General features: G+C 45.7%; 1 protein-coding gene across 1 annotated transcript in view; it reads right to left on the reverse strand.

The window, feature by feature from the left end:
• Positions 1–20,003, reverse strand: part of ST7L (suppression of tumorigenicity 7 like) — a 782,219-nt gene extending 762,216 nt beyond the window's left edge. Inside the window, exons 1-2 of the mRNA XM_069238668.1 lie at positions 19,795–20,003; positions 7,232–7,314 (exon numbers count right to left, since the gene is read on the reverse strand). Of these exons, the coding sequence (XP_069094769.1) occupies positions 7,232–7,314; positions 19,795–19,990 (279 nt within the window). The 5' untranslated portion in view covers positions 19,991–20,003. The remainder of the gene's footprint in view (positions 1–7,231; positions 7,315–19,794) is intronic.
• Positions 20,004–27,792: the final 7,789 nt, after the last annotated feature.

Raw genomic sequence — 27,792 nt, forward strand, 5'->3', positions numbered from 1 at the left:
GAACAATTTATGTGGCAAGAAAAGTCCAGTTATGAATTTACAATGCAAATCGGTCTAACTCAAACAAATGCCAGAACTACTACAATGCAAATGCTTGTTCCTTTTTGTGTCTTTAGACAAGTCTAATTTGCTGTTGCTGGCACTGTTTTGGTCAACAGATCATTCTAGCAAGTTGGCATTCCAAAGACTGTCAATGTTATGCGAATAGGAGCATCTCCTGCTAATGGGCTTTGAAAGGCTATGGCGGCCCTCTCAACCATTGGGATATTTAACCAGGGACTGCCTACAAAGAAAAAAGGCAGAAAGCCAGAATACTAACTTAAATTTTGCATATCACAACTATACATAGAATAGTATAATCTATTTTATTTTTCAGCCTAAAGCATGTTGCATTGTGTCACTGGTAGTTTTGCATTTAACGGTTTCATCATGGAATCAAAATCCCAGCTAGCCAAAATTGGCTGGAGATGTTGTACATGACATGGAGCCACTTGTCGCCTACTCCATTTCATAGAATACTTGTTTCTTGTGTAAAACCATAAGTAAACTTTGCTTACTTATTTCCTGAGGGTTCAGTCTTTTACTCACCTCATGCAATAAAACAAACAAGTGCAACAAGGACTGCTTTTTTTCTTATGGAGTGGAAAGTTTTATACCAAGCTTTACAACAATTAATATGTTGAGGACAGGTGGCGGCAGCAGACAGAACTTCACATCATTCTCTCACACATACAGGACAGGTAAAACACAGGTAGCTAATGAACTAAAGAGTGCGTGAGAGGTGTTAAAGGACTTCTGTATAATTTTTGTAAACAGACAAACATAGAGGAAGTACAATAGGCAGTACAAGAAATAGCCAAACCGTTTATGGATTTACCATACATTCTCGTACTCAGTGTGAATCCTCACCTATCTTATGTGGTATGTTTTAGTCAGGGAACTCCATGTATTGCTTAAGGGTATTATTGTTCATTGGTTGGACAGTCTCCTAATTGTTGAGTTCCCTTGTTTAGGTGAGGTTATGTCACTTATGTTGACATTTATTGTGCAGTTGGATGATATATCAAGTTGTTATTAAGATGAAATATTCTTTACAATGTTTCATGTATATATGTATCTTTAAAAACAAGTGTAATTGGAAAATATGGACATTGTGGCTACAATTTGTAGGGCCTATATGTGTTATATTTGGTTTGATTCAACTAAATATTGTTAGCTATTAAAATCATAATAAAAATATATCACTATCCAACTCCCTCTAAATTTGCCATATGTATCTCATTTTGTTATATATTTCTTAGAAGTGCAGACCTTTGAGGAAATATATGTTTTAGGGTAGCCTGGGGTGTTGTTTTTGTAAATTAGTTGCATGTCCCTGGCCCAGGACCCATATTTTCAAACAGGGAATCTCTTTGTCAAAGTAATGACATTTATTTTCTTCCTGTGTTAACTGTTACAGCTGTGTTAATATTATAGGTGGGCGAGCACAAAATGTTTTCCCAGGATGAGTCACTGTAATCGCAGCCTGCACTATGAAACAAACCATGCCAATATTGCCAAGCCACACTCGCAAGTGACTGGGAATTGACAGGAGGGCATAGGTCTTTAAACAGTAAACTAAACGTCAAAACAAAATAAAAAAATCTTCTGCGTTGCTACTAGGATCAATTCTTTGCAGCCCCATGTGTGTTGTATCCTGTCTGAAAAAGGAGTGCCATGGATGCTTAGTTGAACAGCTCTTGTCTCAGCCTATGTTAAGTGCTGTGTTATTTGAAGCTGTGGTACTAACTTTTATATAAAAATGTGTATTTTGGATTGCTTCACCTTAGCGCCTTCGATTACATCACTATTCTAAGGAGTCTTCTTTAAAATTAGTGAACTACACAATTTCTGCTGTGGCAGGTTTATTAATAACTCAAGAGGCGAGTCAGTGGTCTTATTTCCTTTTATTATAAACATTTTCTTATAGGTGGAACAACATTAGAATCTATTAAACCATACACAGCAGAAGTTGTTTGTACAGTATGCCTACAGAAGTGTCTTAAGGTGCTCTCAAATGTGGCTATCATGGAAAAAGAGGCACGGTGGAGATAAGTAATTGCCTAGGGTCACACTGTTTGGTCAAGCTTGAAAGCTGGGATTAAAAAACAGGTTTCCTGATTAGACATTGTGCAATTCAGACCCCGTATGGATATCACATTCTTCCTCTTTCTGCCTGGATGAAAACATTATTAGTGACCCAAAAGACAGTCAGTTGTCTTATGCCTGCAGTAAAAGGCCCTTACAGTAGTCAGGCTGGGCAACATTATGGTGTATTAAACCATATGCAAGAAGTTTTTGTACAGTGCATATCCTGAACTGATTATTATTTCAAATTTCTCTCAAATGTGATTATTACTGAAAAGGAAACACAGTGAATAAAAAGGAAATGCCCTGGATCACACAGTTTGGTCAAGCTTAGAAATTGTGATTTCATCTAAGGTCCACAACTGGTAGAAAATGTTAACCTCTTATGAGGGAGAGCGCAATCAGCCATATTGTTCCAAAATTCAGAGGCAGAGTCAAGCAAACAACTGCAATTTGTGAGAATTCGTTTTTTTTTATATATAAATAGAACAGCCACTAGCTTCTATCACGGTTCAAGGACAACATCTGCAGTTTGACTAAAGAATTAAGCAAGCATTGGCAAAGCAAATAAGTCTTGCTTTTTAGAACTATTGACTTTGCCCCTTTAAACAAAAAAACAAAAAAAGGGATTATGAAAAAGAAGAAGTGGGTGGAAGGAAGCAGCAACAAGTAGAGTGGGGGTGGAAACAACACGGGGGTGGTGGCAGGGGGGTGGTAATGGTCAGAGAGGGCAAGTCGGAAGAAACATGGAGGTCTGAAGCAACATGGACGACGATGGGAAAAGTACACAACTCCGGCAAGACAAAGCAACATAGAAACAAGCATTTGCAATGTAATAGGTCTCGCATTAGCGATAGTTAGAGCTGTTGCCGTTGCAAATGATAATGACAACCTTGCATTTGGGGTCTTATAAATATTTAGCCATGCAGCACATTAAATCTTTATCAGAAATAAACTGTGTTTGTACATTCCTTCATACAATTGGCATTAGATTGTAATGGTCTCAACAGTCCCTACAAAGCACCACAGTAAAAATAGCATTTGGAAGAAACATGGTCATGTAAACATATATTTAGCCCTTGGAGGGCATAATCGCATAAAAGAAATGATAAAGAATATTGCAGTGTAATCATATAATCAGCCCCTGGAGGGCACGGTGTATTACACATTTTCAGGCCTAGCAGGCCTAGCAGGCCTTTTAAATATCATTTAACTGTGGAGTCAGTGGCACATGGGTGCAGTGCCGCAGGTCGTTACTAAAGGTCTCTGTACAGTCAACAGCAGAAGGTACAGTACCACTTTTTTGTATCTAGATGCCCATATGGAGCCAAAAGCCCCATCAGAAATAAACTTTAGCAGAAGGTGCAATATCATTAGTCATGGCCAGCTGACCTTCTGAAGCCTACTGAGTTAGTAGTGCCTTGGGGCAATTATCATCCTTTCAGCCCTTGGAGAGCATAATGCATTACACATTTGCAGACTGAGTACGTCTGTCAGGATATTATTACAAACAAGGCCCTCATAACACCAAATCCTCTCCGCTGAAAAAGCTAATGCTCCAGCTATATGAGAGTTTAAATATGCATTGAATGGTGGAAGAGGTTATGGTCTTTGGGCCCCTCTAAGCTAGTGTGACCCACAAGATGGCTAGGACAGAAAGATCACAATTGTTCTGAATGTTTTGGTGGTGGTCCCATTGCCCTAGGACCACCAAAGGCTGAAGTTTCTATGCATACATTAAACCTTTATCAGAAATAAACTGTATTTGTGCATTAGCAGAAGGTGCAATATCACTGATCATGATTAGATGCCCCTGTGGAGCCTACCGAGTTAGTAGTGCCTTGGGGAGTATTATCATCCTTCATCCATTGGATAGCATAGTGCATTACACATTTGCAGGCCAAGCAAGGCCGTCACACTATAATTACAAATAAGGCCCTTATAACGCAAGCTCCTCTCAGCTGTAAAAACAAAGGTCCCAGCTATAAGAGAGATCAAATATGCATCAACTGGTGGAAGAGGTAATGATTTTTGGGCCCCCTCTAACCTAGTGACCCACAAGATGGCCTGAACAGAAAGAGCACATTGCTTTGAATGTTTTAGTGGTGGTCCCATTGCCCTAGGACCACCACAGGTCGAGTTATTGTCAAAACTGTTGTAAAAGGAACACCTGCAAAGCATTATGGGGTGAGTTTTACTGAGTGCAGTGATTATTGTAATATTGGCTCTCTCACTGTGCTGGGAGAGCCGCTGTGAGCAATGATTCCTGGGTTGATTTTATGCTATATAAAGCAACACAAAAGTACAAAACACATGCACAACACAACAACTTGTAATTACTGATTTTGTAAAGTAAGGTCAAGTGATGGGCAAACATAGAAAACGAACTACTGCATGAACATGAGTGCTTACTGACAAACACGAGAGGCAGGAAACAAAGAAAAACTGTCTGTCCAAACAACAGAAAAACATTCAAGGAGAATTAAACTGTACTTGGCCATTGCTCCTCAGCCAAGCACGTGAAGTGACCTATCGGCTGCCAAATCAGTTAGGAGGCAGCACAACGAGAGAAACACAGCCTTTAAGCTATTGCAAATGGCAGGCAGCGGCAGGCAGGAGCAAATGCCTATACTCCAACCAACAGGTCTTGCAGACAGCGCATGCGCGCTGTCTAGGCTCAACCTAAAAAGGGATACAAGTAAGAAGCACAGATGTGCAAGCACAATATGGAAGGGTGTGTGGAGAAGCACACGGGCGAGTTCAATATGGACCGAGATAAAGGGGCGAACAGAAGTACACAAGGAAGATAGCTGCCTACAACACACACACACACGGAGTGCTTAGTTAAAAAGAAACAAAAGTGCCTGAAAAGTAAGCAGTTGAAGGACACAAATAATCAGAGGAGGCGCAATCGCAAGAAGAGGAAGGAAAGGTGATGGTAGGATGGTTATGGTAGGTTGGTGGTGTTTAGGGCATGGTGATAGTGCGTAGGGAGGTGACACAGTGGTGATTAGGGTAGAGTTTATGTTAAGGTGGTGATTAGAGTTGTGGTGGTGGTTAGGATGCTCATAGGATGGTAGTTAGTATTGTGGTTAGGGTGGGGACAGTGGTGTTTAGGGTGGTGGAGCTGGTTAGGGTGGTTGTGACTATTAGGGTGGTGGTGCTTAGGGTAGCGTAGTATTTTCTATAGCGCCTAGAAACTGAGAAAGGGAGGTATAAAGTGCTACGGGGACCCAGAGCAAGCAGTGAGTGACGTGTCAGCTTCATCGCCTCCAGATGTCCCTGTCTAGTCAACTGAGTTTGTAGTGCCTTTCAGCAATTATCATCCTTCAGCCCTTAAATAGCATAGCACATTTCACCCTTGTCTTGTTTATTTAATAGTTTTTACTATCTGGCCTGCTGGTTCGTCAGAGAAGCCAGGGCCTCTTGCTGTAGTGTTCTTCTCAACTGTATTCGAGGAGATCATGTTCATGTCTGAGGCAGGCTTCAGAGTGCTGCTATACATGAACAGCTGACAAGAGGCAACACAATGGATTTACAGACAATCACTGCGTGCAGTAAGTTGTATTTTTGTTGTGTGCTGAAAAAACTGCTGTGTGATGACAGGCAAACAATATGCACAACAGTACTCACCTATAAACCAAAGAGGACCTGGATATATCTGGTATTAAAAAACAATATCCAACAGGTATCTTCAGAGCTACAATAATACAATTAATGTCATACTTATTATATAGTCATAAAGGAAACAAGAAAACAAAAGAAAGGAATGGCCAGGAATTATCAAAAAGATATTAATACATTTAATGTCAATTAGGGATCAAGCAGCATCTTAAATACATGGGCGGTAGAGAGTGCCCCGAATGCAATGTGCAAAGAAGTGCGAAAATTAGTAACAATTTCATGAATATGCATGGAATAATTCAGGTCATAATAATTCCTTTGCTCATTAAACATTCCATATATTTTTCAGTTGGTATAAGGTTATCGGCGTTTCAACCTTTCATGATTCACCAGGTCATCATCATGACAAATTGACTGAGGGACCACCCCAAATAAGAAGAATCTGCTAAAAGATCATTACTCAAGTATAGAATTGATTGACAGCAAGTCGTTCTGCTTGTGGTGAAAAATAATAATATTATTATTATTATTATTATTATTAAGAGGGGGGAAGGAGGCCGGGAACTGTAGGAATTAAGGCCTGTAGGGATTGGAGTCTGTATTCAGGGCACGAGGAAACTGTATGATGACAGACAGCCACAGTTGGCAGCGTTTGGACTAGGGATCAGGTTTGCCTATGAAACAGTTGCTTAGCCCTAAAGACTGTTTGGTGAGGGTTAATCTAGCCTTCCCTTTCACTATGATCAACACAGAGGCAGCATAGAAGCACATGGGAAACGAAAGCGCAAAATGGTTAATGGGGATAATGTGGAAGCTGGAGTGCATAAGCATGCACAGACCTTGGGGACAGAGTGCAGGGAGAAGAGAAGAATACAATGGACACAAGTGCAAAACACATGTACTCTCATGGAGGGCTGCACAAAAAATAACAAGAGCTCCTGAAAAGCGAGCACCCTTGGAAGAATGCAAGGAGCAAATCAGAGAGGTGGTAAAAAGGCTATGCTGCATGGGAAGGAAAAAGGCAAGCTCAAGGTGCTAAAACAAATTAAGCCAACAATTGCAAAGCAAGCACTTTGGAGTTTAAAACACAAAACAAATAGTGAGCAATGGGAGGAATGTATTCCTAGATCACCTTTCAGAATGGCTCCAAAAGTGTTTTCCAACCTGACAGCTGCACTGTCTGTTGGACTTTGCCCTAAAGGACTGTTAAACGAATCTGTGGAAAATAGTTTTATTATGTTAGAGAGCTAAGAGTTATGTGAATTTCTGAAATGTATTACACGAATTGAACCATGCTATCGGTGTGAAACAGTACATTACCTGTTTACGAATGTGTTCTGCAACGCCTAAATAATAAGCATGTGCAACTTTGAGCAAGTATCTACTCATATCACAACTTCATCTGAAGCATGTCAGGTTATGAAATGCAGTCCATAAAATAACAAAGTGGTGTATGCACAAACGATATGAAAATGCTCACCAATATCAGCCCAGATATGAAAGACGAAGTCCCTGTTAGAGCAACGAAGAACTTGGGCGTGAGCGTGTTTAAAAATACAGTCACTGCAATGAGAAAGGGAAAACAAATTCCGGATTAAATGGATTGTGACACACAAGAAAGGTTGAAAATATGCACTGGACTCCTCTACAGCGCCACATGACAGAAGAAGCACAAACTGTGAGCATGCACTTTCCTTTATTAAACAACGGACATCTTCTCCATATTCAATGTCTGAAAACAACTATAGAATTTGTCTAAAAGGAGAGACAAGTCGTTAATTACATGTCACAACATCTAGAGGCGTGAAAATATTCTTTGGTACCACTGGATGCCGTGGATAGTAAAAGACTACGATAAACAAATGTACACCAGTCAGCAACGAAGTGTTTGCACCCCCGCGTTTAATTTGTGATGCAGCAGATCTATTAAACAGTTGCATCCCAATATGCCCCATTCACAGAAAAGCTCAAAACCTAGTTTTGCTTTGTGAACATTAAGGAGACATTCCTAACATTTATTTTATATTGTTACCAGGTCCTCAACCGACTCCGCCTCGTCCTTGAAGGTATGCGTTCGATTTCCACTGGCAAAAAATGTGCTTAAGCAGACCAGAAAAAAACTAAGAATGGAGCATTTAATGTGCTGTGCCTCACACAGTAGGATGAGTGTAAAGCTAACAGCATATTATACATAAAAAAAAGTATTATAGTCTCGCCTTTTTCACCTACTGGCTTTGGCAATGCTTTTGCAGCTTTTGTACAGATCTGGCAAAACAAAAACCTAAAACAAATGGCACAATGACACAAACATCCACATGTAAACTGTTGTGTCATCCCATATGCTCACCATCGTTCATGATTGTGTGTACTTGCATCACCCGGCATGCGCTTACAGACTAAAACGGGTACTTGACCGTTCCAAGATAGTGGGCGCAACCTGGATCGGTAAATAAAGTAATTTACACTTTCGTGTAAGCATTTTTTCCTTTAACTTACAAAGCACAGCGGTCAAGGATTAAATGGTAGCTGCCAGGCACCCAAAAATATATAACTGAAAATACTAGTGCCGGGACAAACAGCTGGTGGGAAGGAAGAACGTGGGGAGGAATAACACGCACAGGGTGGAAGCAAATCAAAGTGAGCTAGGAAGACGAGGTGGGGACGGATGGCAGAAAAAAAAAAATCCTGGTGGGGAGAGGACAGCCGATGCAAAGGTCTGGGGAGGAGGATGCAACCTTGATGGCCGTTATCTGATGGGGAAGCAACACGTGAGTAGGGTGTCCGTTTAATAGTTTTAACCGACTTCAATAAAGTAGTAAGAAAACCTCGGGACTGAAATCTTCCTCACTCGGTTTAAACTGTAATCCACTGACTTCCCACTAGATGGCATGATTGCCATACCAAACAGATTAGGACACCAAAAAAATAACGGATGTATAGTTTTGCACAATAGCAGTCTAATCAATATGCTTATGGAACACACGGTCTCTGTTGCAGAACATCCTTCATCGGTGGTCACTTCAACACACACAACCCCACAGCTACATCCATCACTGATAATTGGATTGGCCATAGGACAATCATTATATCAGCCCCTCATAAAAACTATGCTACATTTGCTGATATACAAATTAACAATTGCAAAAGTAGTGGTGTTGGTATTATTCTCAACAAAACACTGAAAAGCCACACCTGTTCCGATAAAACTAGATCCCTACCTTGTTTTAATTTGACTACAATTTTTGCCATTTTTAAATTTAATATTTTAACAATATTGCCCACTAGTGTCACTTCTTTTTTTCTCAAAGAGACCCAGACACTGTTGATCTTTCTGCTACCTCCCTCATCTTTTTCTTCTTGGAAATTTCAACTTAAAACTTCACTGTTCAAATACAGAACATCTTCTTTGCTCAATTAGTAACTTGCTCCTATCTTACACACAAACACAGGACATTACAATATATCTCATGATATTATCTAACACGCTAACGTTTCTCACCCGCTACTATTGTTCTCTCCCATTCTGAAAAGGACTACCAGGCAGTCCGGACCCCAAATCCCACCATCTCATGAGTATAACACGCTCACGGCTGGCTGTCTTCCTCCTTTCCTACACTAAATACAAACATCTGACACCAGTCCAGCATCTCATATGCGTTTACCAGTTCACTATACCATCCAATGTGCTTTTGACAACATGTAATCTCTTACGCTCATTCTCTCCTCTCCACAGCCTAGGCATTCACTCACAAAAAATAAAATGAAAGTACTCATTAACGCATGGCTGAAAATAAATAAGTCTCCACAAAGTTTTGATATATACAAGAAGCTTTGAACACTCATTGTGCACAATAAAACTTTCAAAATATCCTCTGGCTTAGACTAGGTGCCCGTCTACTATGCACAATTGATAACCTAACAGCCCCACTATCTCTACCCTTCACTTTTAGCCAAGGACTTTGCATTTAAGTTCGCACTTAAGAGCTCCAATATTAGTAACACCCTCACTATTTTGCCACCTTATGAGTCTAGTTTCCCCAACCTCCTTTGTTTGCCTAGATACTTGAGCAGATAACTTTCAACCAATGTAAAACCGCTCTCTTTCTTACAACCTTCACAAGTACCCTCTTGCATCTCATAACGTTTATTTCATCTGATTACTCCAGTTACCTATCCTCTATTTTCAGTCTTCTGGATCATCCTACATTGCTTTTATACTCCATACTATTGGTATCACAGGCTCTGATCTAAAATGGTTCTTCTATTAAAATAGAACCCTTTCACAGCAGCATGGGATTACAGGAGATCACGGACAATCTACTAGTGAGATGACTTCATAATTCAGTACAACGGCCACTCCTTTTTCCCCCTCATATAGCGTTTCCCTTGGGATCACCTTCTTTGTTTTCCACTTCCCCCAATCACTTTCACACAGATGACACACAAATCTTCTCCTTTCATACCCACTTTAATTATGTTACCAAACATGCATCTCTAAGTGCCACACTGCTATCCAACATTGAACAGTTCCCAGGAATCTTATACTTTACTCCTCCCAAAAAACGGATATCATCAACTTTGCCCTCCTCTTCGAAACTCATCCCTACTTCTAACCATTTTCCATCATAATATCTTGGTTTGTATTTAGATTCCATCATATGTTGCACATATTTAATGCAATGTACTACTACTCCTTTCAAAACTGCACCTTAACATAGTAAATGTAGAAAAATAAATCGGACTCCCATTTCCTACCACAAGGCACCAAATGATTCACTAGTACTTTGTAAATTAGATTTCCGCATCAGTCAGCTCAACCATCTCCCTCAGTATTCCTTTTCTTAAATGAAGGAGATTCTCATCTTATTAACAGATTCTTATTCCACCCGCTTACAACAAAAATGTTGTTGTGAGTGGTTACGTTTGAGAGGGTAGTGGTAAGATTGTTACCTATCCCTCTCACTACTTTGTTGTTATTAAGCCTTAACTAGTCTGCCTAGGCACACACCCTGACCACACCCTTCAGTGATGAAGCTGGGTACCCACCTGTAGTGTATTTTAAGTTAGCAATGTCAGATCCTATTGGTTCCTGATGGACTCTGTTGAACTATGACGCAAGTGGTAAGGTGTGGTGAATAGATTTAATGTGGAGTTTGCGCTTGCACATAGAAGAATAAAGGTGTGTAAGATCAAACGGTGTGTGTGGCATGTCAATTTACAAGTACTCAGGCTGGGAAGGACGCTGCAACTGGCAACGAGGTAGAGAATACGTAACCGGAAGAGCCGACCATGCTCTCTCAGAGAGAGTTTGCCATGGTCCAGCAAACTGCTGGTGCGTGCCACCTGTGTCTCAGCTGAAGTGAAGATCGACATTTGGTGTATGTTGCGTCAAAGCGCCACTCCAGCCAGTGACAAGCTTTTGAAGAAGATGAAGGTCCTACAGAGAAATCTGTTTAACATTTGTCAGGAATCTCCTGATGAGGCTGTGAAAGAGATACCACACTACAACACAACAGAGCTATATGATATACAGAACAATAAAGCTAAAGGCAGTGATCACCAGGTACAGATAAGTGATAAAGGCAGAGACAGCTGAAAGCAAAGAAATGCTAAAAGTAGTGATAGCCTGATACAAGTAAACGCTAAAGCCAGTGAAAATCAAGTACATTACATACAATGCAAAGAGGTGAGAAGGATGAAGAACCCATGCAAGAAACAAAGCCGCTACTCACAGCTAAAGAAGAAGACAGCACTTCACAGCCAGAGACTGGCGGCAACGACCCAGGTAGTAGCATGTGGCTAGTGTGTGATGAAAGTGTCAGAACGAGAGGGCAGCAGATGCTGCCGGAGCAAGCTCTGGTCATAATAGTATAAAGTTCCACAAGTTATGACACTGCTGCACTATTAAACACCACCTCCTTTCAATACCACCAAGAAGCAAAATATTGGTGACAGATGGGCAGCCTGGATAGAAAATTTTGATGATTTCATTGATGCACTGGAAGAAACAGACAACCAAGATTGTCAAATACTTCAAGCATTTTGCCACTGAAGGAGTAAAAAGTAATAAAGAAAATACCACATATGGATGAAGTACCATACCGTCAAATCAAAGAAGCGCGAAATCGCAAGTGCAATCCAATCACAAATATTGATTAAAAAATATATATTTTCAGCCAGGAAAGACAAAGAGCTGGTGAAACAATTGACAAATTTGTTGACAGACATGTTACATTAAAATATTCTAAGTTCAATTAATTCAATGATGAAGAAGCCATACTTCTCAGAGGTATAGATGGTTGTTAGATTCATTCAGACGACGAGTTCCGAGAGGAACACTTAGACTAGAGCGAGTATTTATGGCCGCCAGAGCTGAGGAACGTGCAGACTGGAGAAAAAAAACTGCCGACATGGAGGCCAGACTCGCCCACAATTTGTCAGTCATGAGTATGAAAAGTAAGCAAAAACACAAGGCTGAAGGACACAAGGTGATGTCTCAAAAGAAAAAGAAACTGTGCTTCAGATGCGGATTTTAGTTTCCACATGAAGATACGTGTCCGGCCACAGGACAAATATGCAAGGGCTGCAGGAAATAGAACCATGTTGTAATCGTCTGCAAAGTGAAGAAAAGAATCGTAGTGCGTCACACTGAGAACACAAAATGATGCCAGAAGCGACCTTGTACAATAGCATACAAGGCCAGGCGGCAATATCTGCTGAAGCAAATCGACACTAAACGATCCCTGGGTTAGGCTCAATCCATGACCAGCACAATGGTCACCCAACTGCTGAAAGGCATACTATGGCATGTGCAAGCAGATGTTTATCACAAACTGAATGTACCTATTCACAACCTGAAAAAGAAAGTTTAGCAGTGGTGTGGGCTTGTGAACATTGCCACATATTCTTATATGGAAAACATTTCACTCTTGTAACTGATCAAGCATGGATTACCATCTTTGGCAATCCAAAAGACAAGATGCCTCCCAGAACTGAACGTTGGGGTTTGCAACTACAGGAATACAACTACACTATCGTGCATCAACCAAGGTAAGATCAAAGCCCTGCTGACTACTTTTCACCAGTGCCAGTACAGTGTTGTGGCACCCCCTTCCAAAGCGGCTGAAGCTTACATTAACTTCATTGTAAAATCAAACACCCCTGCTGCTATTTCTTTTAAACAAATTATTACTGCAACAAGTATATAGTGACATGTTGATACTGATGGACATTATTGCACATTACTCCTGGAAAAAAAAAACACAACCTCTTACATGTAACAGTGAAAATCAGACGTTCAAGAATGTAAAAGTTGAATGCTCCATTACTCAAGAAATTATTGTCTTATGGGGTGCAAGAAGAGTCTGTGACAACAAGTAACTGAGAAGCCCTTGAAGGACATTGTGGAATTGTTGCCACTAAGCGAGCTCTCAGAATTTGGTTTCCTCATCTTGATGAGACAGTTGTTAAAGAATTGAAAGCCTGTCATTTGTGCAATTGCTTATTCTCAAAGTCACTCAGCATGCCTTGAACATGCTAGATTTACCAAAATATGTAAGGGAGAGAATTGTTGATTAATTTGGTCTTCTTGTCTGGACATCACTCAATGGTGAACATGGATGAATACTCCCATTTTCCAATAGTAGAAAATCTCTCGTCTTTTACTCAAGAAAAAGTCATTGAGAGATTAGAAGATATTTTTGCAACATGGGGTGTTCCTTCAGTTCTAAAGTCTGACAATAGTCTGCCTTTCAACATTTGAAAATTCTGAGGCTTTCTTATTCATCTCAATGTGAAGCATCAGAAAAATCACACAGGTTTGGTCACAAGCAAATTATGTCATTGAACGCTCTATGGGCACCCTTAAAAAGACTGTACTGCATGTTGAATTGGAAAAACTTATTCTGAAGGCAGCTCTCAAGGATACTCTTCCAGGTTATCAGTTGACTCCCCATTCAACAACAGGTGAAAGTCCTGCAAAACTGATGTTTGGGAGAACCATAACGATCATGTTACCACAGAACAAACAGGAGATCTACAAGATGTGGTAAACTTTGTCAAAGACTTGGGTCTTAAACAAAGGAGGAAAGTATACGCTGACAAACAATGTGCCAAGAACATTACTTTCAAAAAAGAAGACTGAGTATTGCTATGACAAAAGAGAAAATGTAAATCTAATGTGCCCTTTGATGCTGAACAGTTTGAAGTTGTGACTAGCAAAGAACAAATGGTGACTGCTCACCGCACTAATAAGTCCATTACGCGAGATTCATCACACATGTGCCTCATCATTCCCCAGTTACTAATGTCAGAGATGAGACTGTTTCAAATGAGACTACAGAGAGCTCTCAGATGGCATCCGTCCCTTAAACACCATCATCAGTCATGGATACTTTTCTTAGCAGCCTCAGAGGACACGATCAGGTTGTGTAGTCAAAGCTCTAGGACGACTTATGAAGGAAGTGTAATATATATTTTTTTCAGTTACTGTTTAACAAGGAGGTGATATGTAGTGTGTGAGTTAGCGATGACAGGATCTTTTTGGTTCCTGATGGGCTCCAGAGAACTGTGACGTAAGTAGTAAGGTGTGGTGAATATATTTCATGTTTAGAATGTTGAACTTGAGCTTGCAAGCAGAAGAAAAAAGGCGTGTAAGACCACGCTCTGTGTTTGGCGGGTTCATCTACGAGTACCCAGTCTGGGGAGCGCGATACACCATCAGATACAAACAGGGGCGTCTATGGAATGTTGACAGTTACACAAAAGTGGTCCACAGTACCTCTTCCGATTATCATGCCAACATACTTCCCACCTATGGCCTCTGCAGCAATCTATAATATGTCAATGTGAACTTGCTGGTCATATCCATGGTCCACTCTGTTCATATTAGAAGTGAGTGTGCAAGTGAAGGTTCGACCTGGCTTGAGGAAGATGACAGACTCTGGCTTTGCGTCAAAAACAATATGAGCTAAGTGTGAGTGACTGACGTCAGCACACGGTGTGACTAAAAGCAAATATTAAAAGAAACAATGCTTGACAGAGGCAACTTGCAATTTGCTAAGAAGAGGAAGGGCTGAAACAGAGAGAGGCATGGTAGGATTAGTCTGTCAGGCAGTCTTTCACTACCAGATGGGTCAGCTTCTTTAAATGGCCAGTGTGTGACCAATTTCCAGTTCTTTTGTTTTGCTTCAGTGGGCTGTAACACTGTGGAAGGGACAACAAACTGGCCATACACTGGTCATTTCAAGATGGCCGATTTGGAGGTGCCAGACTGACCAGTCCAACATGGGATACAGATCATCATCCGATAAAGAACACCTGAGCAAGAAAGAAGAGGAAATCTACCAACAGAGTAGTGGGAAATGAAAAAGAAAGATCGGGGGGGGAACAATATGCAATGGAAAAGGGGTGGGACTGAAACAAACTGGTGCGGGTTTACAGTCAGTAATGTAACATATGGCCAACTGCCTGCACTATTCGCCTACAACCCCCTCACCCGAACAGTTTTACTCCTGTCAGGAGAAAATGTCCAGCCTTTTTCAGTGTGGGATCAGATGGAAAGGAGTTGGTGAATATCCTTGATCATGTCAGTGGCACAGACTCACAGGGTATTCCAATTCTGGAACTCCCCCTTCCAACTATCTCTATCCACTCCGGCGCCCCTTCGGACCCCTGCCCGCACTTCATCTTTAACAAAGCCGACGACATCATCGCCCCGCACCTCCAGACCGTCATCAACTCTTCTTTTTCTTCTGCTACCTTCCCCGAATGCTGGAAGCACGCTGAAGTCAACGCCCTACTAAAGAAACCTACGGCTGACCCAAGCGACCTGAAAAACTTCCGCCCCATCTCTCTTCTACCTTTCCCAGCCAAGGTAATAGAAAAGACCGTCAACAAACAGCTGACCACCTTCCTGGAAGACAACAACCTGCTCGACCCTTCACAAACCGGATTCCGAACCAACCACAGCACGGAAACCGCCCTCATCTCAGTCACAGACGACATCAGAACCCTGATGGACAACGGTGAAACAGTCGCCCTCATTCTCCTCGACCTCTCGGCTGCCTTTGACACCGTCTGTCACCGCACCCTAATCACCCGCCTACGCTCCACCGGGATCCAAGGCCAGGCCCTGGACTGGATCGCCTCCTTCCTCGCTAACCGCTCCCAAAGAGTTTACCTCCCTCCGTTTCGCTCAGAACCCACCAAGATCATCTGCGGCGTACCTCAAGGCTCATCGCTCAGCCCGACACTCTTCAATGTCTACATGAGCCCCCTCGCCGACATCGTACGCAAGCACGACATCATCATCACCTCCTACGCCGACGACACCCAACTTGTACTCTCCCTCACCAAGGACCCCGCCTGCGCCAAGACCAACCTACAAGAGGGTATGAAGGACGTCGCAGATTGGATGAGGCTCAGCCGCCTAAAGCTGAACTCTGAAAAAACGGAAGTCCTCATCCTCAGCAACACCCTGTCCGCCTGGGACGACTCCTGGTGGCCCACGGCCCTCGGCACCGCACCGACCCCCGCAGACCACACCCGCAACCTCGGCTTCATCTTGGACCCTCTTCTCACCATGACCAAGCAAGTCAACGCCGTGTCCTCCGCCTGCTTCCTCACTCTCCGCATGCTCCGCAAGATCTTCCGCTGGATCCCCGCCGACACCAGAAAAACCGTGACCCACGCCCTTGTCACGAGTCGCCTGGACTACGGCAACACCCTCTACGCCGGGACCACCGCCAAACTCCAAAACCGCCTGCAACACATCCAAAACGCCTCGGCCCGCCTCATCCTCGACGTACCCCGCAACAGCCACATCTCCGCACACCTGAGACACCTGCATTGGCTCCCAGTCAGCAAAAGGATCACCTTCCGTCTTCTCACCCACGCACACAAAGCCCTCCACAACAAGGGACCGGAATACCTCAACAGACGCCTCAGCTTCTACGTCCCCACCCGCCCCCTCCGCTCCGCTGGCCTCGCACTTGCTGCCGTCCCTCGCACCCGCCGCTCCACGGCGGGTGGGAGATCTTTCTCCTTCCTGGCGGCCAAGACCTGGAACTCCCTCCCCACCAGCCTCAGGACCACCCAGGACCACTCCGCTTTCCGGAGACTCCTAAAGACTTGGCTGTTCGAGCAGCGATAACCCCCCCTTTCCCCCCTAGCGCCTTGAGACCCGCACGGGTGAGTAGCGCGCTTTATAAATGTTAATGATTTGATTTGATTTGATTTGAACTACTTTTAGTCCATGTCTGTAGATTTGCGTAAGGGCAACGAATTAGATCCTTGCTAGAATCCCAACCATGATATAATGTGAGCCCTAACATAATTAGAGAGGCTATTACCACAGCTCTGACATAATGAAAAAGCGGCAATCATTTGTCACATCACTGTTATATAAAGGACATGGACCGCCCCCCATCCCTTACACAAGTAGAAATATTCTAAAATGCCACACCCCTGTGATATTCTGTTTCTTTATAACAGAATAGAATCCTTGCTCAAAGACTGTGTTAACGCGTCCCTTTATGATAATTTATTACACATCAGGACTCGTTTTAGGCCAATGAATCTTTTGACCCAGTTGAGAGACACTTTAGGACGAGATAGCTAATCAATATGTCAATCAGAACGTCAATAATGTCATCAATATTTATTACGACAATACATTTCACTTTAGTCAAAGTCATTAATCAATTCAAAGACATTACCATGATCTTTCAGCCATGAATAACCACACCTTGTTTAGAGGAATTTTTATAAGTTTTATTCCCTATTAATTACAGTCTAATAGCAATTGCGTTAATCTCAACACCAAGAAAGATAATAGCATAGTCACGATATGGCAACTTTGATAAGATTTCATTAAAGCGAGAATCACAAACATCAGAACATAACACGGCATGAACAAAGATCAAGTTTAGCAGAGTGTCAATATCGCGTCAGTTCCAACAAAGCATCGTCTCGGTCGTTTGTCAATTTGCGTCAGTTTTGGTGAGCACCTGTCCTAACCACTGATTAGCATTCGCATGTTGGGCTTCATGCAAAACAATTTAGAACACCAATTTGGAAAACATCTAGCTAAGGTCTCTGTCAAAAGCAAGCAGTTGGTACCTAGAAGGGAAAAGCAAACGGACAAATTACAAATGCATTATCATAATTACCCTCCAAGGATTAGGTCAGCGCACAGGTTCAGTCTTCGTCTTCAGGACATCAGTCAAATCGCCAACAGTCAGAACTCAGCTCTGGGGCAAAAGGGCACTTCCCTCATACGGAGGTAAAGTGTAAATGGGCAATCTAAGGGCAAGGATGGTTTTAAGTAAACCAAAAAGTCACCAAACAGAGTGACAGACTTTCTGGATGAAATCAATAGTATTCCCTACCTAATTCCCGATGACTTCCTGTGACATGGGTTTTTATCCCTTTTTCGTAGTACATTCCCCCAAACTTCTATTGGTCGTTTGTTATACCCCACTATCTTTAACCTATCAAATTAAGCATTAGGTAATCCTAATCTTCACCCCATATTGTTTTACAAGTTTTTGATTGGTCTTCGTAATTGACGTCTTCAGAAATGGCACGTCCGGTGTGATTTCATCTTTTTATAATTCTTTGCACATCTTTTGGTCAGCAGTTCGATTGTCTTCACCGGTTTGAATGACCTTGTACATTACATTAATCTACACTGTTTCAATTCATTTTAACATTTATTTTGTGAGACGATGAGAAGCGGTGGGAAACGGATTTACATGGTTACATTCACCTTCCAAGTCGAAGAGAAAGGAATAAACAGGGTCATGACCCTTTGTGAGTCAGCACACTGAAGAATAGAAAATGCATTTAATATGAGAGCCAAGTAGCTAAGCTGCAGCTCATACTAACTTAAGGCCTATGAGGTTTTCAATAAAGATTTAATAACGCAAATGTTAGTATAAGATCATTTGAATGTAACAAACATTTTGATCATCATTATTAGTTTGCGTATACATTGGTGGCCACTCTTCGTGGTCACAATTCAAGAGCACGTCTAAGCAAAATTGCTGTTATTATAGTTTCTATGCTGCATCATCACACCTTAATTCATAAACATTTCATGCAAATATAGCTTATATAAAATACGCTCTCTCAACTGCATCACTTTTCTGGTTTGAATGCATCTATTTACTGCTACAGATACAAACGTCATGCTGACTATTGCTAAATATTTAAAATAAGGTAATGCTGTAGAGTGTTTTCCCCCTAAATTCAAGGATTTTGATTCTTTCTTCCTCGATGGTAGGGCCTCCCTTTTAATGAGCAAAACGATTGGATGCAATTACAGAAAACCCACAGAGGAGCAGCGGATAATTAGTCCTATGGCACCCCATGAAAACACAGGATTTTAGTTTCCTTGTTTTAAGCCACGCCCGGTGTCATAAACCTCGCCTCATCGAAGGGTTTCTTGGGTAGGCTTCTAAACTTCTGAAGCCCCCCGCCAACTTTATTCATCCCACTTAAAGTTCTGCTTACCCAGCACTTGGGATCACTTCTTGAGATTTAAGAAAGAAATGGAATTTAATTTTACCCACAAACTTGAATGGAAGAGTGTATAGTTTAGGTAGGGAAACTTAATGAGCATCGGTTCCATTTTAATAGTTGAAAGCAGCACCCAGCCAACATTAGAAGTGTTGGCGTGTCTAGATTAGGGTCTCTCCCTAGGTTCACGTTTTGGGCTCTACAAACGAGCGCACGAGCAGGGTCAGGTATTCCTCTCAACGAATGGGACCACTGACCCTTTTCACGCACAGAGTAGAGTCGCGCCGTTTTACCACATTCCCGCATGCACACCTGCAGTGACTTTTCTTAGAGAATAAAATCCCTTAAATTCCACAAGGCAATTGTCCAAGACCCTGTCTAACTATAGGTTTACCATTCCGTCACCCACTACCATCACACAGTCATAAATATTCCGTACGCTGGGTCACACTCTACTGTGTACAACGTAATTCTCTCCAATACCCCAAAGCAGTTTTCACATAAAAAGCGACTAAGTCTCACCTGCCAGCAAGTTCTCATAAAGCTTCAGCGGACCCCTGAGGATATAAAGCAAAAAGACCACCATAAACAGCCAAAGCAACCACAGATACGTCCAGCACCAGCCCAGATAGTACCGCGCCCTCGGCAGCAGCCCTACGGGCTGAAGGATATCACTTCCTTGCCGTGGAGCCCCGCTGCTCCTGCCTTCTGCCATCATGAACAGGTGTAAACACACTGAAGCGTAGGCATAAAAGAAGGACGACACGTGGAGACAGCTCGCCGATCATAGAAATAGAAGAAAGCCTACATGTGGTAGGATTTACTCTTTGAAGGCTTCAAAAAGATAAACAATTAGAAAACAGAATTCTAATACTGAATAAGACTTAATTTAGAAGAGTGCTGCTGCTTTTACATCTCACATGCTATGTTAACTTTTTTCGTGACCCAAACGTGAAGCACATGTTTCTCTTCCCTTTTTCGGCCAATTACACTGCTTGTTTGTTTTCTTTAACGCATTTCAGTGTACTTAACTTGAAAGGTTCTCGCAATTCCTTTAACAGTTAATTGCTTGCATGGACAATGTCTCTTACTGAGTTCAAGGGAGGGATTTCTGGCAAATGTAAGTTAGCTGAGGTGTGCTGCCATACACGTGGCTCAGGGCTTTAGTTTGCGACGCCCTGTCCTCGCGTAAATCCTACAGATAAAGAGGATCACATATTGTTTAACTGTGCTGCTCATATTGCTTGGGACCAACCTTTTATTTTGCTAAATTGGCTCCTCTGCAAATTATATTTTATAGTATGCTTGTTCACCTCGTTGTGCAATGCTACTTTCTATGCTAAATGCCCGAGGCAAGCAGCAACTAAACAGCACATTTTTGAAAAGATACATAAGATCACTATGTTAGCTGGGAACTGAGAACCCACAAGGCTGTTTATACTAAATCCCATGCTGGCCCCAAGCCCCCTCCTATTAAGAAAACAAGCATTTGCAATGCAATAGGTCTCACATTTGTGAGAATTAGACCTATTGGCGTTGTAAATGACAATGGTGGTCATTACAACCCTGGCGGACGGTGTTAAAGGTGCGGTAATACCGCAAACAGTCCAGCAGACAAAAAAAGGGAATTATGACCGTGGCTGAAACCACCAACAAAGATAGCCACTTTAACACTCCGCCCGCCACGGCGGTACAGACAAGCAGTGCGGTGGTCACCGCCAACAGACAGGTGGAAGACAATGTACCGCCCATAGCATCACAACCCGCCAATCCGCCACCTTTTCCGGGGCGGATTCACCGTGGATAAAAACACGGCGTAAACAGTTTCTGCAATGGGAAAACGCTCACCTGAACACATCCCACGAGGAAGGAGAACACCATGGAGCCGGAATTACAAATCCTACCTGCCCTTTTCTTCCTACTCATCTACGAAGACCAGCGCCGGCGGCAGTGAAGACAACAGTGAGTACTGCACCTACGACATAGGGGAGGGGGGAGGCAAAAGTCAGGGGGACACACACGCAACACCCCCACCCTCACCCACTACAACACACACCAATGCATTTACAAACATCACAGTAACAACCCACAACCCCCCCGGAAGAATGCAAAGACAAAACGAAATCAGTTCAAACATTGTAATGTATCAAAATACATGTCTCAAATATATACAGATATATATAAACTCATACAAAGGTATATACATTACGAGAAGTAGTGCAGATATGCACATCTCAATGTCCGTGCACCACTAGGCCAAAAATGCATGGGCGAGGCCCACACAAGATACCTGTGCACAAACGGAGAGAACACTGCCGGGGCATCAGAGAGAAAAACAACAGGCACCTCAGGGGGAAGGGAAAGGGGTGGCACCTCAGCCGGATTACAGCTCCACGCCATATCCACGACGGGGCTTCATGCCCATTGATGTATCCTGGGGAGTGCAAAGCCACAGTCTCTCAAGTCTCTACAGTGGGTGGGTTGCCCACTGCCATTTCCTGGGGAGTGCAAAGCCACAGTCTCTCAAGTCTCTACAGTGGGTGGGTTGCCCACTGCCATATCCAGGGGAGTGCAAAGCCACAGTCTCTCAAGTCTCTACAGTGGGTGGGTTGCCCACTGCCATATCCTGGGGAGTGCAAAGCCACAGTCTCCCAAGTCTCTACAGTGGGTGGGTTGCCCACTGCTTTATCCTGGGGAGTGCAAAGCCACAGTCTCTCAAGTGGATGACAGTCTCCACTGGTTCTGGAGGGGGACTGGTGCCCAGAGTGCTTCATCCTGTGCAGGACAGACGGAGTGGATGCTGTTCTCCACTGGTTCTGGAGGGGGACTGGTGCCCAGAGTGCTTCATCCTGTGCAGGACAGACGGAGTGGATGCTGTTCTCCACTGGTTCTGGAGGGGGACTGGTGCCCAGAGTGCATCACTCTCACCCTGACGGTCCCAGTTCCGTCACTTCCCTGCCGCACATGGGTCAGCGGTGCTTGAGTTGGTGGAGCTTGCCCTGTTCAGCGGTGCTTTGCCATGGCGGTCTCTGGACTGTTCAGCGGTGCTTGAGTTGGCGGTGCTTGCCCTGTTCAGCGGTGCTTTGCCATGGCGGTCTCTGGACTGTTCAGCGGTGCTTGCCATGGCGGTCTTTGTCCTGTTCAGCGGTGCTTTGCCATGGCGGTCTCTGGACTGTTCAGCGGTGCTTGCCATGGCGGTCTCTGGACTGTTCAGCGGTGCTTTCCATGGCGGTCTCTGGACTGTTCAGCGGTGCTTGAGTTGGCGGTGCTTGCCCTGTTCAGCGGTGCTTTGCCTTGGCGGTCTCTGGACTGTTCAGCTGTGCTTGCCATGGCGGTCTTTGCCCTGTTCAGCAGTGCTTTGCCATGGCGGTCTCTGGACTGTTCAGCGGTGCTTGCCATGGCGGTCTCTGGACTGTTCAGCGGTGCTTTCCATGGTGGTCTTTGCCCTGTTCAGCGGTGCTTTGCCATGGCGGTCTCTGACCTGTGCATTGGTGTGTGGCATGACGGTTCATCATTGCCCAGCGGGGCTGTGGCTGCCGGGGCCCTCCAGGGCACTGACTCTGGCGGTGGTCTCCTGACCAGTGACGATACTTGTGCCCTCCAGGGCAATGACTCTGGCGGTGGTCTCCTGACCAGTGACGATACTTGTGCCCTCCTGGGCACTGACTCTGGCAGTGGTCTCCTGGCCAGTGACGACGGTGCTCGCGGTGGCGTCCCGGCCGCCGGGAGTGGAGGTGGTGAGTGCAGGTGAGCGGGGTGTGGTGCTGGGTGTTCTGGTGCGAGTCCTGGTGCCTGTAGATGTAGTGCATGCAGGTGAGAGTGTAGACGAGACTGGGAGGGAGGAGGCAGACGACGAGGAGGGGGACCCAGTGGAGGCAGTGGATGTTGCTGTGTCTGCATGTGGGTGATGCTTGTGTGTGTGCCTGTGGGTTGTGTGGTGCCTATGTTCGCCTGAGCTACTTTTGGGTGTTAAGGTGTATGCATGCTTGTCTGATGGTGTGCTTGGGACAGGCTGGGGTACGGGGGATTGGATGTGGGTGGAGGAAGTTGGAAGGGGGAGGCTAGAGACAGGGACAATGGCTGCCATCAGTGCTGAGGCCAGAGATTGCAGGGTTCGATGATGGGCAGCCTGGCCAGAATGAATGCCCTCCAGGAATGCATTTGTGTGTTGCAACTCCCTTTTTACACCCTGGATGGCATTCACAATGGTAGACTGCCCAACAGTGAGTGACCTGAGGAGGTCAATGGCCTCCTCACTGAGGACAGCAGGGGTGACTTGGACAGGGCCTGAGGTGCCTGGGGCGAAGGTGATGCCCACCCTCCTGGGTGAGCGGGCACGGGGTGAACGCTGAGGGGCTGCTGGGAGGGCGGTGCTGGTAGGGGAGATGGCGGCTGTACCTGTAAAAGTGGGGGGCACAGATGGTGTCTCCACCACAAGGGAGCTCCCATCGGCGGATGAGTCCGTGTCGCTGGTTGGTGATCCGGTGACCGACGTGTAGCTCCCCTCGCCCTCCGTCCCACTGGTGCATTCAGAGTCAGTGGTGTGGCCCTCCATGGCCATGTGGGATGCAGCTCCCTCGTGCCCCGGTGCCACTGTACTTCCGCCTGATGATGCTGATGCACAAAAGAACAGGGAGAGCAGAAAAAGGGGGAGGGGACGACAGAAGAAAGACAGGTTGAGTGCATGGCTTACCGCTACCGTTGGCGGACAATACAGACACAGCAGCCTCCTGCACTACACCGTGCTCTTGGCCTCTACACAAGCAAATCCTGGGATCTGGCCTACATGCCTATGGTGGACATCTGCACACATGGATGCCACAGGGGCATCTATACCTGTACATGGCCCACTACTGAGGTGGGGTGGAGTGCCACATGCCCTGCATTACGGAGGGGCCTAGCCTACGTATTTCTGCCTGGCCTAGGTACACCCACAGCCCTCCTCCCTCAGCCAGCCCCTCAACTGCGCACCAAGTACCCATAATGATGTTGTACTCACCGCCTTGTGTCTGCTGTGATGCCCTCAAGCGCCCATCCAACTTAGGGTAGGCCACCGCCAGGATCCGGAACATCAGGGGGTGATGCTGCGACGGGCACCCCTCCCACGTTGTGAGGCCATCCCCAGCTGAGCCTCCGTCGTCTTCTTGCTCCAGCGGCGAATGTCCTCCCATCTTTTACGGCAGTGGGTGCCCCGTCTCTGGTGGACCCCCAGGGACCGGACTTCCTTGGCGATGGCACGCCAAATGTCCTTCTTCTGGTGGGCGCTGACCTACATGACATGCACAGGGGAAGAAGAGAAGTCATTACCAACTGCACCGTCGATGTAGGTGTCCCCTCTCCCTACCCTTGCCATGTGGCACATGCATTCACATGCATTCCCTCTTACAACCAGCCCTCTCCACCCAGGCCTAGCCCATACAACGTGCTCACTGTGTACTTACCTGTTGGCCTGGAGGACCGTAGAGTAGCGTGTACTGGGGGAGGACCCCGTCTACTAGTTTCTCCAACTCCTGAGCAGTGAAGGCGGGCCCTTTCCCCAGACCAGCAGCCATCGTCTCTTCCAGACCGAGGTCACAGCAGCACTTGCAGTGTAGGTCCTCTCTTGTCGAAGGTCAGGTATCGAGTGATTGAACAGATAGAAAATGGCGGTGACGTCCGCGGCGGTGACGTCCGCGGCGGTGCGTATCATCAACGCCGGCACACTTGCTCATTGGCTCCTGGGACCCATACGGTCCAATGTTAATCAATGCAGCATTGCGCCGCGGTCTACGACCGCCTACCGCGACGGTGTGCACCGCCAGCGCAGTTACCTCACAATACCATTGTCCCAGTTTAGAGGTCAAGCAGCCGCCATTTCAGGGGCCCACATGGCTTCATTTACTTCTGTGTCACACATAGCTAAGCCTACACTCAACACACATACAGGAAGGGTTTGGTGTCATGTTCTGTGAGTACATACCTGGAAAATAGTTGACTCTGTGGTTGCTGTTGTCCTTCCTAGGCACCGTCAGCTGGGACAATTGAGAAGATGTCGGAATCCTCCGGTGTACCGACCGCTGGTGGACCTGTTGACAATGGAGGAGCGACATTTACTCGTCACCTACAGGTTTGACCGTGCCACTATCCAGGAACTATGTACCCAGTTGGAGCCAGACCTGATGTCACCAATCCGCCATCCCACTGGAATCCCCTCTGACGTGCAGGTGCTGTCAGTGCTCCATTTCCTTGCAAGTGGGTCATTTCAAACAACAGTGGCCATGGCATCAGGGATGTCCCAGCCTATGTTTTCTAACGTGTTGTCCAGAGTGTTGGCTGCCCTGCTGAAACACGTAAGTAGATACATTATTTTCCCTGAGGTGGAAGATTTTGCTACAGTGAAAGGTGACTTTTATGCCCTTGGACATATCCCCAACATCATAGGTGGCATTGATGGCACCCATGTAGCTCTGGTCCCCCCCACAGGAGTGAACAGGTGTACAGGAACCGGAAGAGTTATCATTCCATGAATGTACAGATGGTATGTTTGGCCGACCAGTACATCTCCCAGGTAAATGCTATGTTCCCTGGCTCAGTGCATGACGCCTACATCCTGCGGAATAGCAGCATCCCTTATACGATGGGTCAACTCCAGAGGCACCGGGTGTGGCTATTGGGGGACTCTGGTTACCCCAACCTGTCCTGGCTATTGACCCCAGTGAGGAATCCCAGGACCAGGGCAGAGGAACGGTACAATGAGGCCCATGGGTGGACTAGGAGGGTGATCGAACGCACCTTCGGCCTCCTGAATGCCAGGTTCAGGTGCCTCCATATGACAGGTGGTTCCCTATTCTACTCACCGAAGAAGGTGTGCCAGATCATCATCGCCTGCTCGATGCTTCACAATCTTGCTTTGCGACGCCAGGTGCCTTTTCTGCAGGAGGATGGTCCAGATGGCGGTGTTGTGGCAGCTGTGGAGCCTGTGGAGCCTGTGGACAGTGATGAGGACCTGCAGGCGCTGGGTCTCCTGAAACTTGGCCAGGACCGTCGCCATCGTCTCCTGGGAGTGGTGGTATGCTCCCATGATGGAGGAGAGGGCCTCGTGGAGAGTGGGTTCCCTTAGCCTGTCCGCCCCCTGTCGCACTGCAGCCCTCCCAGTTCCCCTATGTTCCTGTGCCTCCGCCCCCTGGACCGTGTGCCCACTACCACTGCCCCCAGGTCCCTGTTGTTGTTGGGGTGGTGGGTTATCCTGGGTTCCCTGTAGTGGTGGACACACCGCTGATTGACCTGTCCTGGGGACGGAGGTATGGGCCCGCTGGGTGGGTGCTGTGCTGGTGTTACCAGAGGGTGGAGGGTCAGTGTTGGGCTGTGCCTGTGCAAGTGGAACCGACTGTCCTGAGGCCCACGATGGTCCGGGCTGGTCGTCAGGATCCAGTAGGGCAGAGCTGCTATCGTCACTGTGGGCCTCTTCTGTGGGTGGAGTGGAGTTGTCTGGACCCTCCGGTGTGGTGACGGTCCCTCGTGATCCTGCAGGGGCATAAGTGCATGATTATTGCATGTGTGTGTAATGGTGTGCAATGGGTGGGTGTTTGTGTACCCCAGTGCAAGCATTCCTGTGTGGGGGCTTGTGTGATGATGGTTGGGGGGGTGTTCTGGGTATGTGCAGTGAGCATGCTTTGGTGAGGGGTGACCATGCTTAGTTGTGTCATGGAGGGCTTGGTGTTGAGATGGGTGGTTTGTGTTATTGGTACATTAGTGAGGATTTGGGGTGATAGGGGAGGGGGTGAGGGTGGGGGTGTGTGATAGCATGCAGGTAGGGTGGGGGATATGATGGTTAAGATTTGACTTACCAGTGTCCATTCCTCCACTGACTCCTCCGAGGCCCTCTGGATGCATGATGGTCAAGACTTGCTCCTCCCATGTTGTTAGTTGTGGGGGAGGAGGTGGGGGTCCGCCGCCAGTCCGCTGAACCGCGATGTTGTGCCTGGAGACCGCTGAACGCACCTTCCCCCGTAGGTCGTTCCACCTCTTCCTGATGTCCTCCCGATTTCTTGGATGCTGTCCCACAGCGTTGACCCTGTCGACTATTCTGCGCCATAGCTCCATCTTCCTGGCTATGGATGTGTGCTGCACCTGTGAGCCAAATAGCTGTGGCTCTACCCGTAGGATTTCCTCCACCATGACCCGGAGCTCCTCCTCGGAAAAGCGGGGGTGTCTTTGGCGTGACATGGGGTAGTGTGTGTGATGTGTGGGGCGGTGTCAGTGTTGATGTGTGTGGTGATGTGTAGTGGTGTGTGGTGTTTGGTGCGTGGATGTTGTGTGGGTGATGGTGTTGTGTGCCTCTGTGTTGTGGGGTTGTCTATTCTGTGCTCTCTCTCTGGCCTTTGTCAATCAGTTTTGGTCGTAGGGGTTTGTGGGTGTGTGTTTTATATTGTGTTGGGTGTGTGGGAGTGGTGTGTGTATGTGTATCAGGTGTGTGTATTTGTAATTGTCCAATGTGGCGGTGTTTTGGAGATGTGTGTGTATTTAGTGCGCGGCGGTGTG

This window comes from Pleurodeles waltl, chromosome 6 (assembly GCF_031143425.1).
Source record: "Pleurodeles waltl isolate 20211129_DDA chromosome 6, aPleWal1.hap1.20221129, whole genome shotgun sequence".
Classification (NCBI taxonomy): Eukaryota; Metazoa; Chordata; class Amphibia; order Caudata; family Salamandridae; genus Pleurodeles; species Pleurodeles waltl.